This window comes from Elaeis guineensis, chromosome 14 (genome assembly GCF_000442705.2).
Source record: "Elaeis guineensis isolate ETL-2024a chromosome 14, EG11, whole genome shotgun sequence".
Classification (NCBI taxonomy): domain Eukaryota; kingdom Viridiplantae; phylum Streptophyta; class Magnoliopsida; order Arecales; family Arecaceae; genus Elaeis; species Elaeis guineensis.
The window spans coordinates 53,765,814-53,784,303 of NC_026006.2; the positions used below are offsets into that span (position 1 = coordinate 53,765,814).

Below are 18,490 nucleotides of genomic sequence, written 5' to 3' on the forward strand. Positions count from 1 at the left end.
ATAGGATGTAAGTGGGTTTTCAAGAGGAAGAGGGGCGCAGACGGAAAGGTGAAAACCTATAAAGCCTGTCTGGTTGTCAAGGAATATCGTCAACGTTATGGTATAGACTATGACGAGATATTTTCTCCTGTGGCAATGCTCAAATCCATTCGGATTATGCTTGTGATAGCTGCCCATCTGGACTATAAAATCTGACAGATGGATGTGAAGACAGCTTTCCTAAATAGAGAGCTGGATGAAGAGGTGTATATGATACAATCTGAAGGATTCACATCTACTGATGAGTCTAAGGTATGCAGACTACAGAGGTCCATTTATGGACTTAAGCAGGCATCTCGGAGTTAGAACATACATTTTGATAGGATGATCAAGATGTATGGCTTCGTTAAGAACGAAGAAGAGCCCTGCATTTATAAGTGGGCTAATGATCCAGTAATGGTATTTCTTGTATTGTATGTGGACGATATTCTCTTAATCGAGAATGATGTCCCTGCATTACAGGGAATAAAGATTTGGCTGTCGTCATAGTTCTCCATGAAAGATTTGGAAGAAACTTCCTATATCCTAGGGATGAGGATCTATAGGGATAGATCTAAAAGGTTGCTTGGTTTATCTCAGTTTACGTACATAGATACTATGCTGAAGAAGTTCAGCATGGAGAATTTCAAGAAAGGCTATCTACCGATAGGCCATGGAATTTCTCTCTCGAAGAGGGATTGTCCGACAACACCTTAAGAGAGAGAGCGTATGGGTAGAATTTTATATGCTTCGATAGTGGGATCTATCATGTATGCCATGACATGTATACGACCAAATGTGGCATACTCACTAGGGGTAGTGAGTAGATACCAATCTGATCCAGGGGAGAATCACTGGAAGGTTGTTAAAACCATCCTGAAGTATTTAAGAAATACTAAGGATCAGTGGCTTGTTTATGGTGAATCGGACTTGAGATTTATAGGGTTTACAGAATCTAATTTTCAGTCTGATCACGATGACAGCAAAAGTATATCGGAATTTATTTTTACCCTTAATGGTGGGGCTATCTGCTGAAAGAGTTTCAAGCAACACACAGTGGCTGATTCAGTTTGTGAGGCGGAGTATGTCGCTGCATCAGATGCTACCAAAGAAGCGATGTGGCTGAAAAAATTCATCACCGAGCTCGGAGTAGCACCCTCCCTTGTTGGTCCAGTTCTGCTCTACTGTGACAGCTCTGGAGCCATTGCTCAGGCGAAGGAACCCTAGGAACACCAGCGGACGAAGCATATTTTGTGCCGCTACCATCTCATCCAGGAAATTGTGGATCGAGGTGACGTCAACCTTCTGAAGATCGATGGAAAGGAGAACCTGGCTGACCCATTCACTAAAGCCATTACGGTGAAGGAGTTCGACGACTATAAGTCGAAGATGGGTATTAGATACTGCACCGATTGACTTTAGGCCAAGTGGGAGATTGTGAGGAATAGTGTCCCAAAGTCAATCATCAGCCTATTGACGGTTGTGCTTATTTTTATATATATACATGAATTATGAATTAATAAAAATTATTTTGGTATTTTTCATCACAAAATATTTCATCTTCTAATGAACTCCTATCTTGTGGTGAAGTCCTTAGGACTATTTAGACTCGACAAAGGAGGATTTGTCGTTTAGTCCTTAAATCTGTTCGCGATCAAATGATACGTTGTTACCAAGGACGATAACGTTTATCAAGCATAGGTCGTTGTGTGCCATATAGGTTGGTTGTCCTCTTAACCAATGAGTGTAGAGACACTGATATGGCATACAGGTGAGATGTAAGGGTACATCTGCACTGAACGTGACCGACTCCGGAGCTATTTCTGCTGTCAAGATTTGCTCCGATGGAATATGGGTATAAATATCCCTCCGACTTGAGACCGCCACGGTGACTTGCAAGCAACTCACTGCACTTAGGTACTGGACTACCTGAATTTCTAATTCAGTGACGGAAGGCTGCTGGGTGTAGTCAAGTACTTGACTTGTCGATGCGTGTGTCAAGATGGGATTGATCACTCCAGTTTAGGAGCTGTGTACAGTCGTGTTTCAATTTAGCAAAATCTTGACCAGGGTAGTCTTTGTGAGGAGTCACAGGACTGTTTGAGTTGAGCACGATTCGGATGATCTAATCAGGGTTGACAGTTTAACCCTGAGTCGTCCTAAACACAGAGGTCAAAAGGATGAATTATACAGTAACCATATTCACGTAGGTTCTGAGTGTTCCGATTGTGACTATTCGATCTATCCGATCATCGGGTACCATTACTAGATGATCACTTCGATTAGTACAGGAATTGGTTTCTGTGCTACCGACTTAGGTTCGAACCTGTGGGGTCACACACATTAGAGGTTCCTATCTGATCTGATGGCTGATGAAGAGTCCTAATGCTCGTGGACTATGAGTCCTACGTGTCTGGGACTCTATGATCGAGAATCAGGGTTCTCTGATCATGAGTCCCACACATTTTGGGTACCGGGGTCAAGAGTCCCACTGGTTTGGGACTCTTCGATTAGGGTTACATATTGATAAATTCTGATACCTGATTACTCATCGGATTTGGACTCAATATTTATGAGAGGTTTAATTAGTGATTTGATCGCTAATTAACTCAATTTGATTGAGTAATTATTTTTGAATCAAGTCCAATTGAATTGGATTCAGTTGGGTTTAACCCGATTAGGTTAAGAGTTGACCTAATCGTCGAGATGGTTTGGTCTCTGATTTGATCAGGGGTTGGGCTTAATCAATTTCTGATTTGATTAGAATTTTATTGAGCCTAATTAAGTCTAATTAAGTTAGATTTAAATTAGTCTAATTGGGCCTAACTTATTTGGTTCAATTAGGTTGGTTTAAATAATGAAACCACCTTGACCCATTCTCCCTGCGCCACCTCACTTCCACTGCGCCCATTTGAATTCACGAGAAGGAAGTTCTCATGAAGTTTTCCTCACGCAAAGCCCTCCTCACGTCCTACTTTAATACACCAAATGAGTGGATAAGGATGATTGGTTGGCCATTCAAATTCAAAACAAAGTTTGAATTTGAATAAGCAACCAATCTTAGCGCCTTGACCTTATCCTCTTTTAGCACCCCATTTATTACATGAGAAAATATTTCTCATGAAATCACTCACACACAAATTAAGCCATGCCCTCCTCTTCTCACATCCTTAGTGGATAGGGATAAATTGGTTTCTATTTGAATTCAAAATTTGATTTGAATTCAAATGTGCAATTACTCATCTTTATCCTCTCACATGGATAAGACGTTTGACATTATTTTAAAAGGAGGAGAAGAGTGGGGCGTGTGCAAGAAAAATTTTGAAGAGAAAATCTGGGCGTGAGGAATCCTTGTGTGCAAGGTGAAGGTCTATATCCTTCCGAGAGAAAAAGAAAAAAAAGAAAGAAAAAGTGTGCGCAGGATTTCAGCCTGAAGTTCGGGAAGTGAGAAGGTGAGCTACGAGTGTCGTGAGCCCACCAAATTTCAGAAAGATCTTCAACATCCTCTCAAGTACGTCTGCTGATGATCCAGAGTATCCAAAGAATCGACAGACATCGATCGAAGGAGTTCGATCAGCATCGACCGTCGAAAGGGCTCTACAACGAGCTAGTACTCGTGAGGAGTCGATCAGATCGGAAGCTTCGTGTGGATGATCCACAGAGGCTAGACACGCTGTGTGGCTATGTCGCGATGATTAGACTCTCCCAACGGTGATCAGATTACGATGATCTACTATCCACACAAAGGTATTGTGTTCTGAATACTAATCAGTAAAGTGTTTACTGTTCAAATTTGAATTTTAAATTTAAATGCATGCATGCTATATATCATATTTAGATCTTAGTGTAGGATAAATTTTTATTAATTAATTAGATTAATTAATAATTTTCATTGTAAAATAGTGATTTTGAAAAAATTTTAAAATTACCATTTTACCCCTGCACTGAATTTTCTCCAAAAGTTTATCGAGTGGAGATCGTTGTGTGCCATATGGATTGGTTGTTCTCTTAACAAGGAGTGTCGTGATATTGGTATGGCATATAGATGAGATGTAGGAGTACATCGTCACTGAACAGGTGACTCACCTGTTGAGCGTTCTGCTATCAAGAGCTACTCGTGAAGCGTATAAGTATCCCTCAGATCTGAGATCACTATAGTGACTTACAAGTAATTCACTGTATTTTGATGCCGGACTATCTGGATTGCTAATGCAGTGATGGAAGGCTATTGAGTACAGTCAAGTACTTATAAAATCTGTGTGTGGATTAAGATGAAATTGATCCCTTCGGATTATAGGAGTTGATGTATCACTGTATTTCAATTTAGTAAAATCTTGTTCAGGATAATCCATGAGATAGATTTGAAAGGTTGAAATACAATATGGATGAAACACTCTCAGTTGACAGTTAATCTAAAATCATCCTAGAGCATTCAGGGTCAAAGGATGAATTATGCGGTAGCCATATGCATAGATTCTAAAATATTTTTTTACGATAATTCAACCTATTTGGACATCAGAAATTATTACTAGATGGTATCTCGATTAGTACAGGAATCGATTTCTGTGCTACCGACTTAGTATTTGAACCTATGGTGTCACGCACACAAGTTAGATATCGTAAAAAAATATTGACCTATATTTATATGTCCAACTTAAAAGTACTTGACTTGATTGAACATATAAGCTAACTTAATTGAGAATTAAGTTATGGGTCAAACGAGATTGAAGAATTGACTATGTCTAGCTAGCACTACACATGAGGTTCATGTTCAATTTCGGAGATGAACAGTTTCTGATCTATGATCCATAGAGCCTATGAGAGATTCGATTTAAGTGCTAATTAATTTTAGATTAGATCTGAATTAATTAGACTTAATTGGGTTAGATTCGAATTAGACCCTTTTTGGATGAGATATTTAGAGTCCTACTTGCACTGGGATTTTCCTCACTCCTTGGCCGACCAGCACCTAGTATGATGCCGGTTATGGGCATCCCATGTGGGTGTGAGAATGGGTGCATTGTGGGCACCTTATATGATTCCAATATTATCTCATATAGAAATCCTTCTTTCATGAGTATTGGACTGATTCAAAGCATGTTTGAATTAGGAGTCCTATACTTATTGGGTCATGAAAATCATCTATAAATGGAGAGGGTCTCTACCTATGGATGCATAAGAGATAGCAAATAAATTAGATTGAGAGAAGAGAGAAAGAAAGGAAGAGGCATGAGCTTGTGGGCGTCCCTTCTCCTTGGTGTCTTCTTTTGTTGCCACCCCCTCTTCTCTTACTGTGGGCCCATCCTTGGGCATCCTTCTTGCTAATGTGAGGCATCACACTAGCACCTCTCTTCCCTCTTTTAATTGGATTGCAAAAGTGATTTTATCAGAGGTCATCCTGCTTTCCTGCATTGCCTGGCGTGCATGCGAAGTAGAGGACCCACAGTTTCAGGCCTACGTGAAGGTTGAATCCAGATTTTGAAGGTTTGATCTTCAATTTCGTTGCAACATAGGTAAGGATTTGATCCTTATTCAGTAAGATTTAAAAAAAAAATTAGATGCAATCCTGATTGTCTGCGAGAAATAATTTTTCTTTCCTTCATAAATAAATAGCAAATGCACTGAGTGATTTGCGATCATCAGGACAGCCAACCCAATCAGAGTTAGAGAAAGCACTAAGACTGAAAGAGGAGTGGCGAACCAACAAACCAAACTCAGTAGTATGCTTCAGATAGCATAAAATATGTTTGACAGCAGTCCAGTGAGCAACGGTAGGAGAGTGTAAAAACTGACAAACCTTGTTAACAGCAAAGGCAATATCAGAACGAGTTAAGGTGACATGCTGAAGAGCTCCCATAATGCTACGATATTCAGTAACATTCTCAATGGAAATACCGGCAAATTTTGGCAAATGCTCAGCTACAGCCATGGGTGTCAAAACTGGTTTAGCATTTTGAAGCTTGGCCTGGGCAAGAATATCACAAATTTATTGTCTTTGAGAAAGAAGAATTCTGTCAGGATGAGGCACAACTTCAATGCCTAAAAAATAATGCAAGCACCCCAAGTCTTTGACAGTAAAATCATGTTGTAAGAATTTAAGTAGATTATTAACAGCAGTGTGGTGAGGGCTGACAATAATTATGTCGTCAACGTAAATCATAAAAATAGGGGCAGTAGCATCATCTAAAATATAGAGAGAAGAATAACTGTTAGAAGTTTTGAAACCATACTCCAAGAGACGAGAGCTCAAATGTGAAAACCAATCCCGAGGCACCTGTTTGAAGCCATAGAGAGCCTTATGAAGCTTACAGACATGGTTGGGAAATTGGGGATGCACATATCCTGGTGAGCCATGTAGACTTCCTCGTACAAATACCCATGTAGAAATGCATTTTGAATATCAATCTGATGCATGACCCATTCACAAAGAATTGCCAGAGAAAGAACAAGACGCACCGTCTGCGGCTTGACAACGGGACTGAAGGTCTCCCCATAATCAATATCATATTGCTGATAAAAATCTTTGGCAACTAACCTCGCTTTGTGATGCTGAATCGTGCCATCAACGTTGCGCTTAAGTTCGAAACCCTACTTACAATCAACAAGATTTTTGGCAAAATTTGTGAGGAACTAAAGTTCAGGTAGCATTTTTCAGGAGGGCATTAAATTCAGCATTCATGGTGGCACGCAAGGGTGGTGACTTCATGGCTTGAGTGACACAGGTAGGCTCAATAGTATCGAAAGAAATACTAGCAGTTAAAGCATGCGACAATGGATAACGAACAGTGCCATCTCGAAACTTTTTTGGTTTTGAAATATTATTGTGACTCCGGGTGAGCATAGATTGAGCGTGCAAGTCAGGGGCTGCAAGGGTGCTAGACGAAACATCAGTGGAAACATAAGGAGTAGACGGTGGTTGGACAGAAGTGGTGCAAGGAAGAGGACGCGTCGGATCAGCAGGAGACCCAGGCGCCGAGTCAGGCCCGAACTAAGGCAAGGAAAGCCCGACAAGAAGCCCAGATGGCGCAAGTGTAGGTGCAGGACCAGCCAGCTCCGGTGCAGGTCCAGAGGAGTCCACTGCAGGCCCAGTAGAAGCCAAAGCAGGCTCAGACGGCACCAGCGCAAGCCCAGAAGGCACGGACCTGGAAGATGCTAGTGCAAGCCCAAAAGATTTTCATGGTACCAAGATAGAGATAAGGAACAAAGTGATTGTATATTGTGTATTGAATAATGTTCATGGTATAGTAGTGGATATTTATACACATGAAAATGAAAGAAACAGAATAGCATTAGGACTCTATCAGTGCATGTGAATCCGGAGATGGTTGGGATGAGATACAATCTAATCCGGAGGTGGTTGGGATGAGATACAATTTGGACTTGAATTTTGAATTGAAGCTTTATCTTTGATTGAAAACTTATCAACTTATGCCTTAGTTCTTCAGTGAGAAGTGATGCTACAACATGTTCCATCTCAAGAGATTTCACATGGCTAAGATTTATGGTCAGATTATCCCACAGCTCTTTTGCAGTTATCTCAGTCTCGATGTTAGAAAGAACAGCATTCTCCAATGCTAGGAACATGTTTTCCAAAGCTATCTCATTTTTTTCTGTGAACTATTTATCTATCATCCCTTTTGGCTCCTCTTCTTATTATCGATCAGGATGACCGCGCAACTGTCTTTCATCAACACCACATGTATTTTGAGTTTCCATAATGCAAAATTTATCCATCAAAGTATGGAATCTCAATCTTGATTATGCTTTTTCTTACTATTATGAATATGATTATATTGCAGACAACTTTTCTATAAATCTTTGGCTCTGATATCAATTATTAGAAACAAAAGATCTTGCGTAAGAAAGTAAAAGAACAAAAAAATCATAAGAAAAGTAGAGCAAAAAGGTAGAGAAATAACACGGAGTGTATGAGATTCGGATGACAGAGTGTCATTTGTACATCCTCGGGCAAGATCTCCATATATATCTTTTATTGATCATGAGAGGAAAGAAAAAAATAACTTTTAGTCTCTCATCCTTCTCTCTCTACAATAAGAATAAGATTTTAGAACCCAAATCCCAACAATACAACAGAAAAAGAATCCACAAAAAGTTAGAACCATCTCTTAAATGTTTTTCATACAAAAATAAAAAGCAATGGACATATTTATAGACAACTCTTGTTAAGTTTCATAAAGACTAAAATTATTATCCTTGTTGATTTAACTACCCATATTCTTATCTTTATCTCACTTTCCACTTGAAGGATAAGGCAAGGCAAGGTGTGGTAAAGTGGAGAGGGGAATGCAATGCGGGAGGAGGGATGGAAGAGGGGAAGTGCTGACAGTTAGGAGGACTCAGCAAATAGCTTGAGCCCTACAGCTCGTCCTACAGTCATTTTTGGCCACCAATCGAGTTGTAGCAATTTAGGTAGAGCTGCAGCTCTAATATGGTTTGATTTGCATTTATAATTTAATTACCGGCATCCGGCCAAATAATGATACCGACTACTTTGTAACTTGACTTGCAAAATAAGCCGATATATCATGCACCAAGCAATCTTTGAATGCATGCATATACACACATAAAAAATAAAAATTATTTATGAATTTTTTGGTGATGAAATAGATACACTAGTAATGACTTTTATTTTTAAAGAAATAATTTTTTTTGAACTAGTTTTACTTTTCAACAATGGCAATATTTTGTAGCTAGGTTTATAATTATTAATAACAACTGATAGTAATATCCTAAAATAACACTATTTATTGATGATCATGTCTTTATCATATATTCTTTGTTGTATAACTTTATGATAGAATAGTTTTTGCTACTAATTAATTATAATATTTTATTGGTAATAAAATAGTTTTATTGTCATTGTCTTTTATATTTGGTGATAAAATGATTTTGATTGTGAACTTATTTTGATTTTTATTAACGGCAATACTTTTTTACTAAATATATATTTAGTAGTGATATATATAGTTTATTATTAGGCAATTACAAATAGGTTTGTTGCTATTTATTTATGATTTTTTTTGCAATGAATTATTTTCATCACTAATATCTCTTATATGTAGTGAAAGGCTGATGCTGGATGTTGGTGTTTTTTTAGCATAGATCACATCTTCGCATCAGGTCTGCTATGTCCTGTTGGATGGTCGGCCAAAAATAACTTTGGCATAGTACTTTATAAGTGAGGGCTCTACGATTACCACAGATACTTTCATGAACTTTCCAAAGGACATAGTTCGCTTTTGATGGGTGGAGGCATCAAAGTAGAGAGAGTGAATAAGATCTCTTACATAACCTTTCTTCGTACATTAGGTATCGAGGTGCTTATTTATTTTTATATTGGTGTCTAACCATAAGCTAAATTGGATTGATCCGATTGTCCAAATCCTAAAGAATGGGACTCTGCCTGTTGATCGGGTGGAGGCCAAGAAGCTAAGCACGGATTTCAGCTTTTGGTGATGACAATATTTTGTTACTAAAGATATATTATCGATAGATGATGGGCCTTAGTACAAGGCTACGATTACTTTACTGATCGACTGGTATAAATATCAACTACTTCACATTGGATCAATTTCTCCTCAACAAATTAGGGCTTGAGCCAACAAAATGATATGAGTGTCATGGTTCCAAATATAAAAATAGCTTTTTTGCATGCAGGGATAAGGCCGCTTATATCTGATGCTCCTTAGGCTTCGCGATAAGAAAGCCTCGTAAACTAAAATATCCTTGGTGATACATTATTCGAGATGCGCATAGTTTTGTTGCAAAAATACATAATATTTGGCAAAGAATGGGTTTTGGTGACGTTTCCTTTATTGTTATATTGAAAATAGTTCTTATCACTAGGTATTTTTGAATTTTTTCGCAAATTAGTTTCATTGCCAATATCTTTTAACTTTTGCAACAAAGTACCTTTTTATTGCTAAATAATTTTGACTTTTAGGAGTGATCATATTTCACCATGCAATATGCATTACTTACTCATTTATTATATTATTATCACAAAATTTAATTTTCTAAGAATTCACTTGTTCTCTCGTTACTTGAAATTTTTGAATGCGTGAATTATTATATTTGCAATTGTATCTGACCAACTTTGTTTATTAAACGGGTTTCATGAATCCAATTTAGTTAATAACTAAATGATTAGATTAAGGTGCACATGATAGATTGGATTCCTGTTAAAAGTTAAGTTTCAAGGAACCCAAATATGATTTATATCTACCTTATGGAATCAAACTGAACCCACTTCAAACTAATTAACTAGGATCGGCTTGGTGATATCAGGTTACTCAATAATTAATGAATTGTCAAGAAATCACAATTAATTTTTAGAAATATATACCCGATATATTTTTTGGAAATAAGAAATACATATATATATAACTAATTAAAAAAAGAGAGCTTTTTATTTGCATTTATGTATTTGTAGCAAATATGCAGAGATGTTTTTTTTATTTTGTATCTTAAAATTTAGGAAAGTTTTTTGATGCTTATAGGTTACTAAAGGGATAAAAAATCTAATAAGATCGATTATATATTTTCTTTTTATCTGAATTTTTAAAATGAGTTAAATATGTCACTTTTAACTCGATTTGGTCCGACCCATTTAATAAATGGGCTCTAAGAGCCACAAATTGACAATTAGATAAGTATAGATGAGGTTCAGCTTGGGATTTTTAAACTATTTATTAATAACTTATATGTATTATTGATTCTAATTAATAAAGATGCGCTATAAAGTTATTTATTGAAGAGAGGTTCAAGTCGGAGGCTAGCCCTGAACCAACCCATTGCAATTGAATTTTAGGTGGGGGGATCATCAACGGAAAACTAGGCATGGTGTCTCCTTTTAAAAGATAAATATATCACATGAACTCAAGTCATTCTAAGATGAGTCCCTAATGGTTGGCTTGGCAACAAATCTGCAACAAGATTAAAAAAAGAAAAGGATGCAATGAAGTCAAAACTTCCTTTAGACTCCCCTTTGTGCGCTTAATGGTCTAAAAGGAACAGATTTGGAGCCCATCTATGTTTACAATTAAGTTCATGCTATTGTTTTAGGTTCAACTTATTGTTCTTATAAGTCCTGATCATGGATTTCATTGGGTCTCGAGGAATTTTACACCCTTAGATTAAGGAAAGAGGAGATCGAATGACATAGGATCCTCTACGGTGTATGGTTAATTGACATCGTAGAGTGTTGTGCAACACCCAATTGCCACTATCATGAGATAAACAGCTATCAATAATGATGTATTGTGTATGGCACATAAAGCTACCTTGTCTGATAGCTATCATTCTCCTGATGGTAGCTATCAGGTCATTGGGTGCTGCACAGTATTTTTTGATACAAACCACGCATGATAGAAGATCTATGCCCAGTTTAGACATTAATGGTTATTAGGGTAATAGTGATATATTTTTTAATAATATAAGAATTCTTAAATAGGTTACGGGGACCTAAACATTAGGCATACAGTACCAAATAATGAGATGTCTGATGTTGTACACCCACAGGCCACTGGAAACCATGATCCACAAAATGGGCCACCTAACTGTTTGCCAACATCCAACAGCCCACCAAACCCAAGAGCACGTCAATCCCCTCCACGTAAATGCGTTCCACGTTGGTTCTTAGATCTTACATGCAATCTGGCCACAAACAAACAAGCTATCCCTGTCCCAGCAAGGATTTCTGCTGTATGATTTTTATTTTTCTTTTCATTTTTAGGATAATCTGAAGAGCGTCGGCTATTAAAATTGTCAGAGTCAGTCCTCATACCAATGAAAATAATGGTAATCCTTTCACCAGAATCAGGATGGTGTTGGGAAATTAGAGTTTTGGAACTTAATTTCCTTGCTTTGTGGATTTAAACTTAAGTTCTCTTTTTCAAAAAACATTCTCTGAGTTATAAAGATTTGGATGGAATACAAATATACGACAGTTTACAATTTGATCCTAATTAGGTGCTTTTATTTCCTCAAAAAAATTTATCATATGCTTCTAATCTTTCAGCAGTGGCTGCAAAAAATTTAACACAGTTCTTTTTCTGCACTAATAAATCATCTTTTTGCATTTCCTAAATCAATACACGCAATGTCATTTGGAGCACAAGAAAACCAACCAGAGAGATGCGAAACATGTCCACTATTTTCCAGAGTATTAGTGCCTATGTTGTTGTTCAGTTCTTTTCATAATTTCAGCTTGGTATATTTGAGAGGAATTTTGAAAGTTTAATACAGAAAACTCAGTAAGTTTAATTCGTGGGTTATTGTGATAGGATGGTAAGTAGGAAACTTAATTTTATTGGAATTGTGGATAGGAGAAATAGTTTGGGTGGGTGAACAATAAAATAAGTATATTATCTTTCTTTCCCACCTAATTTGGAGGCAAACACTTTTCTTTTTTTTTTTTTTTTTTGATGTAGGAGGTAAACACTGTTGATCCCCATCCTCCTATTCACTCTTCCTACTTTACTTTTCAAATTTTTGATTTCATCCGATCAATGAGATCAGGATGGGCTTGGCCTTCCTTTTCATTCAAAAAAAAAAAGAATAAAAATAAAAAAATACTGTTGATGTCACAATGCAAAAGCTTTATCAAGTTAATTATTGTCCAAAATCCTGATATAAGTAGAAAATATTGCAATTCATTTGTATGAAAAAGGAGTTGTTTTTGCTGAACTCTTTGAATTGTGAATAATAATGATCCTAGTATATTTAATTCAATCACTTTCAAGCTTAATTTGGTGTAAAAAATGGATATGTTATTGATATTTTAGGACTATAAAAATAAGGTTTTTTTTTAGATTAGTCTTGTAAATCTTTCATATTTGTATATCAATTCCTATCCTTTTTCTCTATTTATGTAAAATTCTTGTATAGTTCTTTGTTTGTATAAATTAGGTTTCCATTAGTTTTCATTGACTGAACTTTGATTAAGGTTTAACCATGATTGCAAAAAAATAAAAATGCCCTTACCTGCATCATAAATGAGGCTTGGGACTTGGCAGCTTTTTGCTTATTTTACTATCTTTACATTCAGGATTTATGGACCAATGATCAATGAAGATGAGTTTAAGTGGCCGATTTGGTTTGAGGGTTGGAGACAAAAATATCTAAAACATATGAAATTAACACCATTAGAAGAATAAGAGTAAGTTATTCCGTCCTCATTTAGTTAACTTGATGGTTGCATAAGCAGTAAGTTAAAAGATTATAAAGATTAAAAGACAAATATGAAAAGATAGGTATTAGGACATAATTATGTAATATTTTAGTGACTAATCTATAAAAATACTTTTAAAATAAATGGTTTCAAATGTATAGGTTTTTGATGAAAGAATGACACATTGAATAGGGACAAGAATTTTGATTGGGGAGGTAAAGAATTCATCCTTTCTCTTGAAGGTTTCTGTATGACCATAATTGTGGGTGGGTCAATATTACATATGGCATCTCATATTCTCTTTTTATCCCAATCTCATATTTTTAATATTAGATCTTAATTTCAACTAAATTATGCCATTCAGGATCTATTTGAATGGTTGGGATCAAGATCTTATGGGATTCATGGATTGAACCGATACAACCATCAAACTCAGACCGAACTAGATCTATATTTGCAAATATTCAGAGTAGATTGATCTGAATTTCATAAAGGAGAAAAAAAATAATCTCGGTCCATGGGATTTCGGGCCAAACCACCCAGACTCTTAGTTGAATGCCCATGTCAATGGTAGCCCATTGGAAATGTTATGTATGCTGTGGATATTTTTCTTTCCTCCTACCAGCAAGGTTGGTTAATCAATCTATTATGTAACCACTTGCCCATAACCATTCTACAAACCTTGGAAACCAACATCGATTAAAAAAAAGCTAATGATAATTTATGACAATGATGTTTCTACAAACCATTTGCCTTCTTGGACACAGGTAATATGTAAGCGTCCAAAGGCGAGGATTTTTGTCTATCCTCATGGGACCAGCTTGTTTCTTAAGTAGCTACCCAAGGATGGATAACCTTAACAACCGGTAACCAAGTAATCAAGACTCTGAAAAGTATTGTTTGGCTGCTGCTCAAGCCACACCTTTTGTTTTTTGCTGAGATGACATAAATGTTGCCTGGTAGGAAAAAACATGGATTAAGTGATTAAGCACTATATTTTGGGTTATATGGACAAAGAGGTTGCAACAAAGGAAGGTAAGATGTGAAGAAAATTGAAGAGAGAAGAACTTCAATCACATGACTAAAATTATTACCCTCTCTTATAATATCTTTAATTAGATTAGCTAGATAAGTTAATGGTAACCAGCGAGGTTTAACCACCCAAAAATGGTGTTTGGCCACTTAAATTTAAATGGATGAGTGCCTAAAATTGAGGTTTGAAATTTTGATAGTTTTATGCAAAACACGCACAAACACATACACAGACACGTGCGTGCGCATATATATATATATACAGACATGCGGAGTAAAATAAATTTTCTCAAAATAATATATATATATATTATTTTGAGAAATTTTTTTTTTACTCGGCATGTCTCTTAGTTTGTTCACGAAAAAAGAAATAAATTCTTACTCTCCGCCGTTGGAACACCATCTAAATGCATATGTATATACCAATAATATCTCCATAATATGCTAGCATCTATCTATTATTTTATATTATATTTATCCTAATTTTATGGTACATTTGTCCAACATAGTTGTTTAATTCAGCTAACTTAAGACCCCACAATTTCATCACCTTGGATAAAAAATGAATCCAACATTGTTGCTTAATCCAATGACATCAAGCAAATTATCCCATCACCACCACACCTCCCTTGGATGGCTAACAAGGAACAAAAGATGTCCCCATCTAGATTATTAGCAGCATCTAATTATCATTTACCACCACCAAACCCATCCTCAGCAGCATGCACTCCAAATCCAGACCCCACTGGAACTTTCCTACTTGAATTAAGCGGTGGTGGCCGAACCATTGAAAAGTATTCACAAAGATTCTGACATCCAAGCTGGTGCACGTAACGTCTTGCGCCACCCCATTTCCTGCCGTTTAACGCGGAGAACGGGTGAGACGTTGATGGAATTGGTCACAGGATGTATTATTTCCCCGGAAGATATTATTAGCTCTCACTCCAATGATTCTTCCAGGGCTGGAGGCCAAGTCCGCGTGTATACTTCAAGGCCAAGCAAGCTCTCTTTACTCTGCTTGCTTTCCGATGTATCGATCCGATCCGCCAACAATTTATTGTAACTAAATTTAGATTTAATACTATAGATTTGAGATTTGAATCATCAATCGATCAATCAAGTTAGATTTATTTATTAAATAAATTAGATTCAAATTTAATTTTTTGATATGTTTAATTTATTTTGATCTATTTAATTATTAGATCAGCTTATAATCAGACACATTTAACATATATAAAATCTATTTAATCTATTTAAAATTTATTTAATTTATTAAATTTGAACTATTTAATTTATTTAATTTTTTTAAATTTATTTATCGATTAAAAATTTATTTAATCTATTTAATTTGATTATATATATATATATATATATATTTAGCCATGATTTGTTACCTTTTTTTTTTCATGAAAAAAATATCAAAACACTCAACGAAAACATACAAAGATTGCGGCGGAGGAGAGCGCAAAGATTGGAGAGATTTTTTATGTTTTGATTGTGATTTTTTCTCAAACATATATATTTTTATGCGAATTTAATAGAGAATCTCATAGTTATTCATCGCCCATCATGTGTTTATTTTTTCTTAAGTTATTGTTTATCATATATTTTTTTTATAAAATAAATATTAAAAAAAATAATAAAAACATATAGAGTTCTATGATGGAGAAAAGTATGGAGATCAGAAGAATTTTTTAGATCCCGTGAGATTTTTTTTCGAATATACAGGTTTTCATGTGAGTTTAATAAAAAATATTATAGTTATTTAGACCAGATTGATTGTTCAAATCGGAAGTCCGATTAATCAAACCCCGGCTAGTTTAACAAATGAATTATATGGATCATATTAAATAATCTATTTAATAAATAAATCAAAATTTAAAATTTTAATTTATTATAATAAATAAATTAGATTCGAATCGGTAAACTTATGATTCTGTATCCAACAGTATCTGAACTGGTCCAACCCGATTGCCAATTTGCCACCTCTGTAACCCACCAGCCACGCCGTTAGGGTGCGCCAGCACGCGAACGGCAAAGGTAGAAGGCAAACGAAGGTGGTGGAGGTGGTGTGGGGATGAGGAGAGATGGGCCACATTTGTGGGTCCTCTCTCTCTCTCTCTCGGCTACCCGGTGATGCATTCCCAAACACCACCACAACACTGCAACAAAAGAAGAAGTCCATCCTCCCAACTCCACTCAACTTCTCCAAAAAAAAAAAAAAAAGGTGGCCACAACCAGGAGAAGAGGAAAGCCAATTCAAAGGAGAGAGCAGAAAAGATGAGACAGAAGAAGAAGAAGATATGAACCAATTCACCACCCACCTAAAGAAGCTGCTCCTTTCCCATGAGTAAGTCCCTCTACAACCTCAAAAAAAAAAAAAAAAAAAAAAAATCTACTCTTGTCTTGTTTTGATCAGCACTCCTTGTCTTCCAAAGCATACAATACACCTGATCTTTTTCCAAGAATTTAGGGAGGAACTCGTTAGACAGGAAAGATACACCAAATCTTTAGATGGATAGGTTCCAGGGTACATCTGGATTCGGTTACAATCCTGGTCGGGAAGAAATGGGAGAGGCCGAGGTCTTCTCGGGAAGCCGAAGCGTCCTGGATATCTACGTCCATCATGCTCGCAATATCCACAACGTATGCATCTACGCCGACCAGGACGTCTACGCCAAGTTCTCCCTCACGTGCAGCCCCGAGGAGGCGCTGCCCACCCGGATCGTGGCCGGCGGCGGGAAGAACCCGCAATTCGACGAACACCTCAAGCTCGTGGTCACACAGCCCGATGCCGTCCTCAAATGCGAGATCTGGATGCTGAGCCGGGCCAAGAATTTCCTCGAGGACCAGCTCCTGGGATTCGCCCTCGTGCCGCTCTCGTCGGTGGCGGCGGCGAAGGGGAGGAGGTTGACTCAAGACTTTGCGCTCTCGTCCACCGATCTCTTCCACTCCCCCGCCGGCACTGTTCGGCTCACCCTCTCGCTCTACACCTCGCTCCATGGCGAGACCTTTGCAGAGTCCACTTCGAATTCATCCATTAGCTCGGAGGTTGTCTTGCTGGACCCGGCCAGTTATGGAAGAATCGAGTTTCCTGATATCAATGTTGTTGTGGAGAATCAGAAGATGGTCTCAGAGTACTTTGACATGGCCACGCACGACCCTCCTTCGGGGGCGATGGCAGAGCCCGCCGCACCTTTCCTCCATCTGGGAGCTTCGCCACGGCCTATGGAGGACTACGACATGACTGTGAATTCAAGTGAGGAGAACAATGGCGGGTGTGATTCTCTTGATGGTAGTATTCATAATTCGGGACCTTTCAGTAGTTCTACCATGACTAGCCTGAGTGATGACAAGAATTCTGCTGACTCTTTGGATAAAAAGATTCGGGTCGATTTAAACAATTCGTCTGCTGAGGCTGATCAGAGCTCTGAAATGTCGCCGGATACTCCCACTTCGCAGGGTAGTGGTGGTAGAGGAGAGGGGAAGCAGTCGAAGCTATCCAGAAAGAAGGAGGCAGAGAGTGGTGATAAGGAACACGGTGTGCGCAGCAATGTGGAAATGGCATCAGTTTTTAAGTCCCCATTGGGAAACATCGATCTCGAGGCTGAGCAGAGTGCAATGCAGCAACAAATTGTGGACATGTACATGAAGAGCATGCAGCAATTTTCGGAGTCCTTGGCGAAGATGAAGCTACCGATGGATCTTGACAAACCGGGATCTAAGGATGGGGGGGATGTTATCCAGAGCCAAAATGACAAGCCAGATCCTCAGAAGAAAAAAGATAAGTCCAGAGTGTTCTATGGTAGCAGAGCCTTTTTCTGACGAGCTCATACATGTTATCTGCTTGAGAACAGTATTAGCTGCATGAACATAGTAATTGAAAGTAACTCGGCTTTACCTGGTGTATGTGAGTGTGTCTAGATGAATGTGTTGTGCCTGTTAACTCTTTATCTCCTTGATTATATATCTGATTTACTTTTATTTGCAATGGAGGCGCAAACATAACAATCGTTGATGCTCTTAATTTCTTAGAGCTCTTCCATCTTACCTTGTCTACTTATAAACTGTTGTGACATTATAGCCATTTGTGTCATTGTGTTCTATGATTGAAGTTGACTAACTAGCTGTTAATCTTCCTCTTGTCTCACTCTCTTAGAATTGCATGCCATGCATCTTCAAATCAGATGCATTTACAAAGATTTTCTTATCATTTTGTTGTCAAACCATCAGTTTCTTTTATCCAAT

The 18,490-nt window shown here is 37.4% G+C and overlaps 1 protein-coding gene across 1 annotated transcript; it reads left to right on the forward strand.

Annotated features, from left to right (window-relative positions):
- The first annotated feature begins 16,330 nt into the window (after nucleotides 1-16,330).
- LOC105057610 (uncharacterized) lies at nucleotides 16,331-18,233 on the forward strand. The gene has a single exon (XM_010940262.4). It carries the CDS (start codon nucleotides 16,757-16,759, stop codon nucleotides 18,065-18,067), a length of 1,311 nt encoding a protein of 436 aa, XP_010938564.1. The 5' UTR covers nucleotides 16,331-16,756; the 3' UTR covers nucleotides 18,068-18,233.
- The last annotated feature ends 257 nt before the right edge of the window (nucleotides 18,234-18,490 follow it).

What these genes read in the sequence shown, in the direction of transcription:
- LOC105057610 (XM_010940262.4), top strand. Translation starts at nt 16,757, where the DNA reads ATGGATAGGTTCCAGGGTACATCTGGATTCGGTTACAATCCTGGTCGG.